This window comes from Rhinopithecus bieti, unplaced genomic scaffold (genome assembly GCF_001698545.2).
Source record: "Rhinopithecus bieti isolate Rb0 unplaced genomic scaffold, ASM169854v2 scaffold_9712, whole genome shotgun sequence".
NCBI classification, from domain to species: Eukaryota; Metazoa; Chordata; class Mammalia; order Primates; family Cercopithecidae; genus Rhinopithecus; species Rhinopithecus bieti.
The window spans coordinates 1,367,710-1,380,928 of NW_016806339.1; the positions used below are offsets into that span (position 1 = coordinate 1,367,710).

A 13,219-nucleotide genomic window follows, 5' to 3' on the forward strand; every position below is an offset into this window, starting at 1 on the left:
AAAAAAAAAAGATTTCTTTCATATGATACTGTTATTCTAAAACTAAAAGTGGACTGTTAAGAATTTTATTAGTTGAAACATATTTTATTTTCTATAGTTATTATTTGAATCTCCATAAGTTATTGTCATGTAAATATACATGAACGTATTTCTTTTGCTATTATAATATCCTTATAACACCTTTAAGGCAACATCAATGACCAGAATAGATTATGTTTCCTTGATAAGTATCTGATATAATGCTATGAGGACATGCCACTCACATATCCACGAAATACATTCTGGAAATATAAAGAAGAGCTTATCTGCCTAGTTAACTATATGAGACATTACAGATGGGCCCTTGGTGTCTTTCCACCTTCAGTACACTTAATTTATTGTGTTTCCATTCCACCAGCGAACTATCTGGCTAATTAACTAAAACTTAAGAGTATTTTTTTAAAAACTGTAACCTCCTTCCTCACTGATTCTTTCCATATATATATAGTTTGTTCTGCCTGGTTTTGATCTATCTTTTCCACTCTTTCCTCTCTTCTATAAATACCCCTATCTATCACAGTTTAGCAGATATTTTCGGTCTTTGAAGCATAATGACAATTTTCTTAAGTTCAAGTGTCATAAAACATATTCAAATGCTTTGAATAGTGCCTCTTGTCTCACTCATACTGAGGCCAAAAATATTTGGAAATTATCTACTAACTTAATATGATCCAGCAGAGTTAGCAGTAAAGCAAATTAATGCGTTAGGCGAAAGTAACTTTTCCATTGATTTCCATGATAAAATTAGAACTTCAGTCCCCTGGAAGAAAATTTCTTATGAATATATACTAAAAGACTCGTACAATGTAAAGCCTATTTCACATATTTAAAGACATACAATATGCAGTGTCCTTTTGAGAACTCGTTCAGAAATAAGAAGAAAAGTCATTGATAATACGATGTCTTACTGGGGAACAAATCTTTAAAATAAATGATCCAAAATATCTTTTAAAACTATCACCCCACTCAATGTCAATTTTTGTTCCTATTATAAATATACAGAGAGATCAGTAAAACTTTTGCATTTCGGCCAAGCTTATCCTCACGAAAGTGTCACAATTTCAAAATTAGATCCATGTTTCCTGGTTGTTTTTAAAATATTTTCCTGCATTTTCTTCATTACTTAAACACACTGGCTTATGTTGCTGTTATACTCAGCTAAGACCACAAAGAATTAAAATCCTGAGCAATATGTCCTACTGGTGTAATTTCCCCTGTCAAATAATGAATATTCCATTACAATCAGCTAATGTGCTTGTGTTTACAATTACTTTTATTTAATTGATGTCTGTTATCCTGATTAGAGTGGACAGGCAAGCTTAAATAATGATGGTTGAGTCTGGTTAACGTTTATGATTGGACATCTTCGGTAATTTACTCTGTTTCACTTGTTATAAACTCTAGTGGTATCAAACTCTGGTGATCAGAGCCATGAGATGGTAGTGATAAGCTCATATTACGCAACTCCTGATTTTAAATTGGAATATATATTTGTTTTTACTGTTTTTACTTTTTGCAAGAGTTGTTAGTAGATTACAAAGAATATTTGTAATGTCAAGCTTTACAAAGGGATGTCAACCTCCATGTTCCTCCAGGAACACAGCAGGCTATGCTACCTAGTGTTTTTCTGTTTCTTCTATACAAAATTGTTTGTTTGTTTTCCTATTTCATCCCGCTGATTCAAGACAAATAGTGCATCCAAGAAAGCAAAAGAAAGCCTCAACTCACCGAGATCTGTACTTTTCAGCAAGCTACTACTACAGTAAATTTGGTTACTCTGAACTGAGATTCAGAAAATCTGGATCACAAGTGTCTCGTTAACTAAGTGACCTTGAAAAAGATAACGAGATTTTAAAATGAAATTTTCATAATCCCTTCCAGGTAAAATACTTTATGATTCTATGTGAATGCTTTATGTTCTATATCTTAATAAGCTGAAAATAAATTATGATCTTTATATTAACTTTTATTATAGTCAGTTATACTTCAATAAAGAAGTAACATTCAAAATGAAGATACAGAGTGTAGTCTATAGAAAACAGAAAAAGTGAATTCCACAAATGAGAATTAGTAACTTTTCCTCCAAAAAGGCATCTTTGACAAGATAAAGCACTTTACTAGAACACTACAGCATTGGCTAACAAGTAGATGACTTATATTAAAATTCTAAATCATCAATTCCAATAAATCTTTGATAATTATATCACCAAATCCAAGTACAAAATTATTGATATTATGATGTCTGACAATTATTATGGAATCATAGACCATTAGCATTGGAACTCATTTTATCTAACTTGCTATCTTATGAGGTTCTTTAACAATGGCCTTGGCCGAGTACGGTGGCTTATGCCTGTAATCCCAGGACTTTGAGAGGCCGGCGTGGGAGGATCACTTGAGATAGGAGTTTGAGACCAGCCTGGTCAACATGATGAAACCCCGTTTCCACTAAAAATATAAAAATTAGCCGAGTATGGTGGTGTGCACCTGTAATCCCAGCTACTCGAGAAGCTGAGGCAGGAGAATCACTTGAACCCAGGAGGCAGAGGTTACGGTGAGCTGAGATTGCACCACTGCCCACTGCACTCCAGCCTGAGCGACAGAGACTGAGACTTTGTTTCAAAAAATAAATAAAATAAAATAAAATAAAATAAAATTAAATTAAAATAGTGGCCTTGAGAAATTGTCAAGCAATCTAAATTTTAACATCTTTAATGATGCAGATTTCACAACACAGACTATTCTATGTATCAACCTTTATTGAGCATTTTCTATAGTAATACATTTTATCCTTATGTGGAGTCAGATTTTTCCTCATGTTATCCAACTGGCTTTCAAACTGCTGCTAGGAATCACAAACTATGAGTTGAATCCCTCATCTCTCTTCTAAGTTAAAGTATTTCATGTGTCTAGAGTGGCTTGTCCTCTCCCCAACCTGTCTTCCTTAAGAGCACCAAACAGTTTCCTGGATTCACATATTTTTAAGCACAAGAATCATCTGTATATACCTCAAACAAGAACAAACATAGAAATTTAAAAATTACAATAATCATCAAAATTTTCTTTTGAGTGAGAAACATTCTCAGGTTTTATGATGCAAGTTTGTGACATAGAGGTAATGGATCACATGATCACAGCACTCCATGCCACTCAGTCAAAGCAACCTCTCAGAATCCTTCTCAAGAGATAGCTTCAGAAAGAAAAATAAGTCAACACATGTTATCACTAAAGATTACATCCGTGATTTAGCTCAGTCTCCTTATTTTGCAGCTGAGGAAACCATGCTCCAGGGAAGTTAAATATAGTTTCTTGGCAAACCTAGAACAGAATCTCAATTTATAAAATTCCTAGTCTTCCATATTCTGTAGAAAGTTGGAATTCATTTTAAAAATGAGTTAGTCCAAATCCCTCATTTTAATGACATTAATGAGGTATTGAGAGGTTAAGTGATTAATCCCTAGGTCCTGCTTTTCACTCCCATCTTTCTATGATACTAAAAGACAGAGTAAAAGGTATCAAAATGGTCATGTTGCACATGGCATACCCCTTCAATTGCAGTGATAGCAAAGCAGATATAGGTTTCCTGTTGTTTTAAGAATATGGCCTAAGAATCATATAGATAATCAAATACCTAAAGGGTATTGCTTTGGGAACTGAGTATCAAAAAGCAGAGGGAAGTGCATATATTCATACAATGTACAAAGAAACGTTCAGTACCATAGAGAAAAAATTTATGTCAGCACTGGAGCTCTTGAGAATACTGTACAAAGTCAAACAATATAATTACCATATGGAAGACTTTCATTAAGATTATATAGGTTCATAATATATGAAGCACATTTGAAAATGGAAGTCTTGGGTAGGGTCAGCAAAAAGGGATGTGGCATAAAAAGTGTTCTCTGCCAGAAAATTAATTAAATTTCCTAGTTCTGGAAAAGGCCATATATTCTGCAGAGACACTCACTGAAAATCAGATGTGCAGGCCCTTGCAGAGTGTGCCATAATCTACTCATAAATAGGCCGCACCAAGGGATATTGACAGAAATTTGGCATTTGTAAGAGTTCCCATAAATGAAGAATTTACTTTGCAATAAATTCTGTTAGGGAAAGCACAGATCTGACAGCTCTTGCTTTACACATCTTTTAATCTTATTTTGCCCTCCATGTAACAATATATTGTTATATGTGAGACCATATTATCAGTCAATCAAGTCAATTATTTGCAATGAAAAATAATTTTTGTTTTGTTTTGTTTTGCTTGTCTTTTACTGCCACTGATGTTATTATCCACTTAAGGACATTATATTTTGTAGTGTGAAATTTGTTAGAATGATGAATGGACTTCTCTTAGGCAAAGATTCACTTCAGGCACTCAACACAAACTGAAATATGTATTAAATTACAAAGTAAAAAGTAAGGACTGAAAATCTTTCTTCAAATGCTATTTTTAAAATTAATTGTTTTATATATACTCGTGTTTATTTTATTTATATACTATATCCTGTACAAACCATACCTTTAACAAATTAATGTCAAAGCCATATGCAGCTTTAAACTGTACCTCTTTTTTTTTTTTTCTTTGAAGGTGTTCAAATGAAATTGCTAGTTTCTTCAAGCTGACTAAATATAACAACATAAACTGTGGAAGCACATGCTGAATTTCTTGTTTTAGGCAAGACCATTTTTCACCAAATGAGAAAATGAAAATAACCAGAATACTAAAAAGAGTTGCAATCAAGTAACATAGAAAAATTAGAAAGACTGGGGCTATAAACCAAAAAAGAAAATAGAGAGACATTAGACATCTAGACATTATGACATAGTGTCTGTCTGTCTATTTTTTCATTTTTAAAAAAATAGAAATTATTTTGTGCTTCCAAATGGGAAAACTGGGATAACTGGATTCAAGTTACAGGATGCTAGAAAAGGCTGGAAAGTTAAAGATGTCCCAAAATAGGAGCAACCTCTAGACTTTGTGTCCCTAGAATTATTCAAGTGGAGATAAGCAAGTCTTATAAATGGTGTTAAGGGATACATGCATGCACAATCTAAGACGGGATTTGTTGACCATTAATCTCTACCCACTCTTAACATTTCATGACTAATTCAGCAAACATTTATTCTATGCTTCAGGCACTCTACATAAAGAAAAATAGATGTAAGATGATACTTTTATGTGTAAAACTAACAGATTAATTAGTGTTATGAGTATCTTGGCAGAGAATGTGGTGGAGAGGAATATTTGGACTTGAATCCTAATTTCCCAGCAAGCCCTGTCTCAACCGTATTCTCTAGGCACAACTATTTTAGTTCTAAATGCATAGTTCCAAATTAATGCTTAAACCCGTATCTTGCTCTCAAAAAAACTGTTGTCACAGAAAAGTCCTAAAACATACTGTGTGCACAAATCAATGCATCTTAACTTACACTTTTCTAGTCATTTTACGTCAAAGGGTTTTCTAAGAATAAGGAAACACAAACTCATAAATAAACTTCTTTTTCTCTACCTGCATTGATTTTTTTCCCTCCCAATTTTATTTCATATTCTTTTAAAGTCCTTTCAGTGTCTGTGGTTTTTAATGACATGTTTCCTTCATTATCTCTTTAATTCACTTTTCCAAAATTGTTTTGCTTCCTTTTTCTCAAAGATTTTTTTTCTTTTCTCCTTAATTTGGCCTCTTTTCCTATCTGTCTTTTTACTTATCCACTGTTTTCCTTTTGTGGTAAACTGATACAACTGTTTTCCCATTCAAGCATAGCCCCTTTATTTTCCTATAATCTCATGTATAATTTTCATAATTTCCTTTCCTCAAATCTTTAAAAACTTTGGTTAAATTTTCTTCTTTCTGTGTGAGTTATAAGTGTTTCTGCGCTTCCTTTCCTGCCATTAGATTTGATAAATGTTACAGGATTTGAATTATCAATTTCTTTTTCTGGGGATGCAATTATTTTATATTGATTCAGTTTATAGTTACAGGTCCTAAATCTGCGGAAAAATAATGAATTATTTCTTATAGAAAATATATTGAGTAACCTATGAAGCTAATAATGGCCAAGAACAACAAGCTAAGTAGGGAATAAAAACAGAATAGAGAGAAATACGGGTAAGGGGAAGGGCCCATGTTCAGGAGAAGACGACAAAAGGCTGTTTTGTAAACATTCATTCATTTAATCAATATTTAGTGAGTAACACGTACTGTGGACATCAAAGAGCTCATAAAAGATAAGGTGGAGTCATTGCCCTCTAGTAACTCAAGAGTTGAGCATGAATGAGAGTGCTGCTTTCCTGGGGAGAAATGAGGAGAAGTTGTATAAGGCATGTCCCACTTGAGTCAATCCTGAGTGATCTTGGCCCCTCTCCACTTCGCCACCTCTCAGTTTTCCCGCCTATTACATAAAATGAATAATAATTTCTAACTCATTGTTTCTTTGTGTGGATGAATTAAGAAAATGGAAGTGAAACTCATTAACATTGTGCCCATACACAATAAATCCTCAGTACATGGTTGCTGTTATTATTTTTTGTGTGTGAATTTTCCAAACAGCCACAAGTCAAGTGCCTTCAAGATGGAGAGACCTAACCGTGCTAAGTCCTGTGGACATGAAAGATTGCACCCTCTGGGAAAGATGCAGAGCACAAAGCGCAGTGTGCACTCAAGGTTAAAACATAACATTAAAGGCAAGAAATGTGAGTAGAAGTGAGATCATGAAAGATACTTAATGATCACAGCTTTATCTAACAGAAAGCCATACATTTCTAAATGAAGATTAATGGTCCAGACTAACATCCATTCCCTTTTCAATTTCTCCAGTATTCCAATGCATTCAAATACAGTGGAAAAAATGGAATATGATCTTTTAACGTTCGGTGAACATGCATGTAAATTGAAATGGTTTGCTGTTTGTGTACACAGACAAGTCTTAATTATGCTACAGCTTTAAAGAATACTACAAATAATGCTGCTGTACCCATGCACACCCATAGACACACTATTTTTCCAAATCATCTGCCAAGAATCTTCCTAGCCCAAAGGTAGCATTTTAGTCATGTGTCTCAAAGAACCTGAGAGAGTCACAAGACTGTAATGCAAAGCCTGATACATCAAAACAAGCCCCTGCAGGAGCTGGGAGGACTCGTTTCACTAGTGAAAAAAGAAATCAAGAAGGTGGGTGCTTCCTGGTGATGACTGAGTGTTCATGTTTTATAGGTTATGACTCTGCTGGAGTTTGAGCCCTGAGGGCCTAGCTCCTTTCAAAATATAGCACCCTGAATGAAGGATGTCTTGGACTGAACAAATAGTCCCCTCTGTCTCCCTCAAATGCCACCAGCTGAGTTGACAAAAGAAAGTTGCAGAAAGTACTTAGCATGCATTCAGCTTTCACATCTGAATGGCACAGCTTTGTAGGGTATTTAGATTTATTTGAACTAGCTTATACCTAATTTTCTATAACCAGATGAGTATTATCATTATGTGCATAAAATTTTGTGCAATGCTTTTGAAGATGCAAATGCTATTAAATTTTGAAATAAAATTCACAGAAATATTCCTGTTTTATACTTTCAAAGATATGTTACCTAACGATTATTTGTAGAATGTTGAAAGTGGCATATTCATACATACAAGGTCCATTTCTTTTATATACATTTTGTTTAGGAAACTGCATAGCAACTTTCCCTGAGAATAATATCATTAATTCTTCTAAACTCTATACATTTAGAAAAATCTACCACTGCGTAGGGATTTAGGTAATGCATAACATGGTGAAATATACAAACTCAAGTTGAACAATTTTTCCATATGGAAGGCTCTGTGTAGTGGATGAGTACATCTTGTAAATGTAAGAGACAGACTATTAATGGAGAATGCAGAAGAGGGGCAGCTACACTGTTTCATGAGAACCACCATACCTGTTGATTAATGGAGAGGCCTTAACAGCACTCTTCTTCCATGCGTCTTGCCATGAGGAAAGGGGAGGAAGGGAAAGGTAGTGATGGCAGCAACACCTGGGGAAGGGAGATGGGGAAATATGTAAAGGGAAAATCAGCAGCCCCTACACAATGGTGTCCATCCATAGACTTCGGCAATAAAACAATTTCCAAAAACCCTGAGCTTGTTTGCTTTCTTAAGAAAAGAAAAAAAAAAAAACTATATAAATTTCAAAGACAATCTAAACAAATTAGTATTTTGAAATGTGTTATAATGTGAACAGTCTTACAACTGTAATTCTCCAAATCCAGGGACCCAGTTGGCTGCTACAAAACGAACCACCATCTTATCCTCATTTTTTAACTAGGCAGGACCTTCATATATGGGCATAACTTTTTTTTTACAACAGAAAAAACTGTAAGATGACCCTGATACCAAATAGATATGTATTTTCTTTCTAACATACAGTAGGATTATCATCTCATTCTGTCTCTACCCAGCTGTTATATAACTGTCTCACAATGCACCTTCCTTTTCACCTCCTTCTAAGGATAGGTAATTTTGATGTGAAAACAACTTCAACTTATTAACTTAATAAAAAAATAAATTTAACAGAATCTCTGTATACTGCAGGAGATCAAACTAATAAAAGTTTTAAAAATGTTCCTGTTTTAATTATATTTTTGTACACATGGTTTAATCTGAACTATGTATATTTTCAAGAAGTATAAATACATGGAATTTTATAAAATAAAGCAAAATGGTATACCGAACAGTTGATGGCAGTAGAATTAATTTGAATTTTAATAAAGATTAGTTGTTTTAATAACCTATGCAATAATGCCACTGAAAACAAACACTGTACCAATCTTTTTTCCTCTTAGAATTATTTTAAAAGAATATTTAACTTTGTAGTGTTTTATATTTAAATGCAAATAGTATAATAACAAATGTTTCTCTTAAATGTTTTTTTAGAAAGCTTTAATACACAGTGAAAGATAAACCTTGAAAATAGATGTGTATTTTATAAGAAAAGAAGTAATTGTAAAAAAATGGAATGTAGGAGAGAATTAATTTTCCTGTGTGTAATTCCTTACAATAAATCTCTTCTTAGTGATCTTAAAATACAGAAGGCTGGACATTGATGATTTTTCTCTAAAAGACAGGGCTATTCATGAATACTAAGCTTGCATTCTTGTTTCTAAATGTAAATCTAACCTTTAATCCAATGGTTGAGAAAGCAGCTATCACAAGGATCACTGGGGTTTGAAAACAATAATCCTTTCGTTTAGCCTTAATCCTGTTTAGGCAAGGTGTCTCCAAATTTCCCAGTTTTCAAACTCCTCTGGTGTTTGACACCCTGTTACGATTAGCCATCATAATCTAGTTAAAATAACATGACTCACCTAAATGCTTAGGCAATTAGTATTAGTCAGCCCTTGAGTTGAAAATTTGGAAACTAATTGGTTATCATAAGAGATTAACCATCAAAAATTCTGAAGGCATATGTAAGTATGGAGGCCCTCTGATTTAAAAGAAGCAACTCAAAGGCGCAAACTTAATTTAAACTGAATATTGAACATATACTTTTTTGCACCATTGCTTGTGATCCTATAAATTTCTATAATTTTGTATTTAACTTAAAACATTAATTGATATTTACAAGGTAATATTTTAAAGTTTGAATCCCCCTTCAAAGTTGAAACCTCTGTAATTTCAGTAAAAAAAATTGAAAAAATTAAACCTTTTTTTATGTAGCATTTAAACTATTCTCCAGTGATATTTTGGGATCAGAATTTTGTCTTGGGAAGAGAGCAAATTGGGAATCTCCATAAGCCAAAAACCAAAAAGGAGGAGAATCCAACATGCTCTTAATTTTGGCCCGATCTTTGCATCTAGCATGGAAATACATTTTTTTTTTTTTTTTTTTTTTTTTTGCAGTATGAGTTGCTAATATACTAAGACCTTTTATGTATAGAAAATTTTCCTTTGGCTTCAGAAGAGATTATTATGGGATAATAAATTAGCACTGCACTGGGAGAGATTAAAAGTAATGAAAAGTATACTTATGAGAAACTATAAAAGTAAATATATATACACAAAACACAGAAAACACTGATAATTTATCAAGATATAATAATCAACACAAAATGATTTTATAAATAGCAGAGTTTATAAATAACCAAAACAACATAGAAGGGTAATTCAAAAAAATAAAGCTGGAATTTTAAGTGTCAAGTAAACCAGGAATAGAAAGTTAAACACCGCATGCTCTCACTCACATGTAGAAGCTAAAAAATGTTGATATCATGGAAGTAAAAGTAGAACAGAGGATACTAGAGGTTGGGAAGGGTAGGCAGAGGAGGGCATAGGAAAAACATTGCTAAAGGACGCAAAATTATAGCTAGATAGGAGGAAAGAAATAGGTTCTAGTGTTCTCTACCACTGCAGAATGACTACAGATAGCAATATTATATTATATAGTTTCACATAGCTAGAAGGAGGACATTGAATGTTCCTCACAAAAAGAAATGGTAAATGTTTGAGATGATGGACATATGCTAATTATTCTGATGTGAATACTATATACTGTATGCATTGAATCATTGCTAGGTACCCTATAAATTATTATATGACAATTAAGAAATGAAATAAAAGAATGATAGAGTAGAGAATTGCAATTTCTGGGTGAAGGAAATATAAATTTTATGTATTTGAAAGGTAGACACCAGGATAGTAAAATCATCTCTCATCCCCATGAGACATTTGGTAGGAATTTGGTATGGACAACGATATGAGTTAGATTTTCACCTGGTAACAATAACAAAGGGAAAACGATCCCCATGATTTATAAAAATAAGTACATGGAGAGACAGTTTGTGATTATTATTAAGCGCATTGAGGATAAAGAGTTTGTAATAAGTTTGTTTTCCCAAAATGACAGGAATTATCTGTCACAACGATGTAACAATATGAATCGCATGGAAAACACTGTCGGTGTGACCACTCTAGAGTCCGCTTCTTCTAGTTTCTGTTCTTGGAAAAATGTATGATGGTGGTAGAAATGCAGATATTAAGAGATTGATACACAAGGCTGTGGGACTTAGTAAAATAAGCACAGAGAGCACGTGCAACTGTAAGCAGGGAAGGCACTGGTTCATATCCTCAAGGAAAGAGTTCTTTAGCTGGATTAAAGGAATAAGGGGTAAGGCTGGGCGCAGTGGCTCATGCCTGTAATCCCAGCATTTTGGGAGGCTGAGGCTGGCAGATCACCTGAGGTCAGGAGTTCGAGAACAGTCTGCCCAACATGGTGAAACCCTGTCTCTACTAAAAGCACAAAAAAATTAGCTGAGCGTTGTGGTGGGCACCTGTAATCCCAGCTATTCGGGAGGCTGAGGCAGGAGAGAAATGCTTGCATACAGGAGGGGGAGGTTGCAGTGAGCCAAGATCGCGCCACTGCACTCCAGCCTGGGCAACAGAGCAGGACCCTATAACAAAAAATAAAAAATAAAAACAACAACAACAACAACAAAAAAAAGATAAGGCGCTAAATACTGAGGTGGTTGGGGATTAAAAGCAAAGATAGAAGAGGAGTAAATGTTACTCACAAGAGAGAAATTGCTTTTCACAGACTGGATAGGACGTCTATAAAAGAATGGCAGCAAAAGAGAGTTGCTGCAGAAAAGAATAAAAAAAGTTGTGGAAAGGGAAGTCAAAACATCCTAAAGTAGTGGGGTGGGAGGGAGGTGGGTGAGAGATGGAGAGTGGTGGGTAAGAGCTTGGACAAGTGAAGTTTTGTCCAAGCAGGGTGGATCTCGTGGTGGAAAAAACAATAGATGTTCAGAAAAACAATAGAACACATCCTTGATAGGTGGGAGAGACACATTAAACATTAATATATAATATGTTAATATATTACAGGGAGTTTAGTTAGGCAGCGCGACCCCTGTTCTCTGCTTACATCATTAAACATTTGTCAAAATCTGGTATGTCTGGTGTAAGGATATACGAGAAGAGATTATTCCCCTGCTGCATAAACATTCCTGATAACAGTATTGTCTTCCTTATCCTATCAGTACGGTCTGTCTTAAAAGTAAATTTTCTCTTACAATTGGAAAAATCAGAGATTTTCATTCTGGGTCTGACTCTCAAACTTTCCCACAGTCTGTCACACAGAATACCCAGGGCTTCTGCGACCATAGATAGTCTAGCATATTCTTCAGGGGAGGCCATGCATTAGGCAGAGACATTTCAGATGTTCTTGCTAGTAGTGGCTGAATAATTATCAAAAAAGGCATTTTAATAATCATAATGTCCATAATGTTATAGGCAGGGCTAGAGTGTGGAGAGGTCAGCTTGATTGTTTGCACTAACTGTGGCCCTGATGGAATTAAGATCAGCCTTAGGTGGTGGCAGGATTGGCAACATGGAGAGAAGGAAACTGGAAACCTTTGCAAAGGAGGAATGTCACATGTTTTCACAGGAACCAGGAAATTGCAGATATGCTAGTGCCTGATCCCCTTTGAAAGTGAAGAACAACAGTATTTTCAAGTTACTAAGTCCATAATCATATAAACGTTGAGTGAGCTTATCAGTCAGGACATAAATGAGACCACATTACAAAAAATAAATAGAAAATACTCGTTAAAAAACAAACAAACAAACAAACAAAAAAAAACATCGTGTAGGCATCACCTGAAGCATTTTTTGAAAATTAGTAAGAATTATAAATGAGTTAAAAGAACAGTTAATTATGAATTCTATATACAGCTCTTTTTATTAAGCATTAATAGTGTTTCTTGTATTCCTGAGATTTAAATGCATAAGTTGCATAGCTTAATGGCAGTAAAAATCAGTTGAGTGAAATTTTAAATTTTAAAAGTGTTTAAAATTACCAGCTTTAATAAGCAATTGTACAATGAAGAAATTTGTGAATATTTAAAAATTAGGTGTAAATCTAAGCTACTGAATTATATTATAATTGGATTTGAGATATTATACAAGCACACACATATATGAAAAGTTGAAGTATGATGTATTAATAGTAGCATATAATGTTTAAAATTTCTTAAATTTACAGTAAATACATAAAATATTATTTTATTTTTCTTTCTAACTGAAGAGGCTCATTAATCTTATTTAATATTACACACTTCTTTTTAAAAATTAATTTAATTTTCATGGCAATAAGAATGTTGCTTTCTATAACTGGAGCTGAGATATATTTTTCTTAGGTGACAACTTTATTAAAA

The 13,219-nt window shown here is 33.9% G+C and overlaps 1 protein-coding gene across 8 annotated transcripts in view; it reads right to left on the reverse strand.

Moving 5' to 3' along the window:
* PCDH7 (protocadherin 7) overlaps window positions 1-13,219 on the reverse strand; it is a 454,149-nt gene that overhangs the window by 206,331 nt on the left and 234,599 nt on the right. For 2 of the 8 annotated variants that reach the window (XM_017875687.1, XM_017875686.1), the window contains exon 4: window positions 7,949-8,044. The exons of the other annotated variants lie outside the window; for them this stretch is intronic. In XM_017875687.1, the coding sequence (XP_017731176.1) occupies window positions 7,956-8,044 (89 nt within the window). In that variant the 3' untranslated portion in view covers window positions 7,949-7,955. The remainder of the gene's footprint in view (window positions 1-7,948; window positions 8,045-13,219) is intronic. 8 annotated transcript variants of the gene reach the window in all.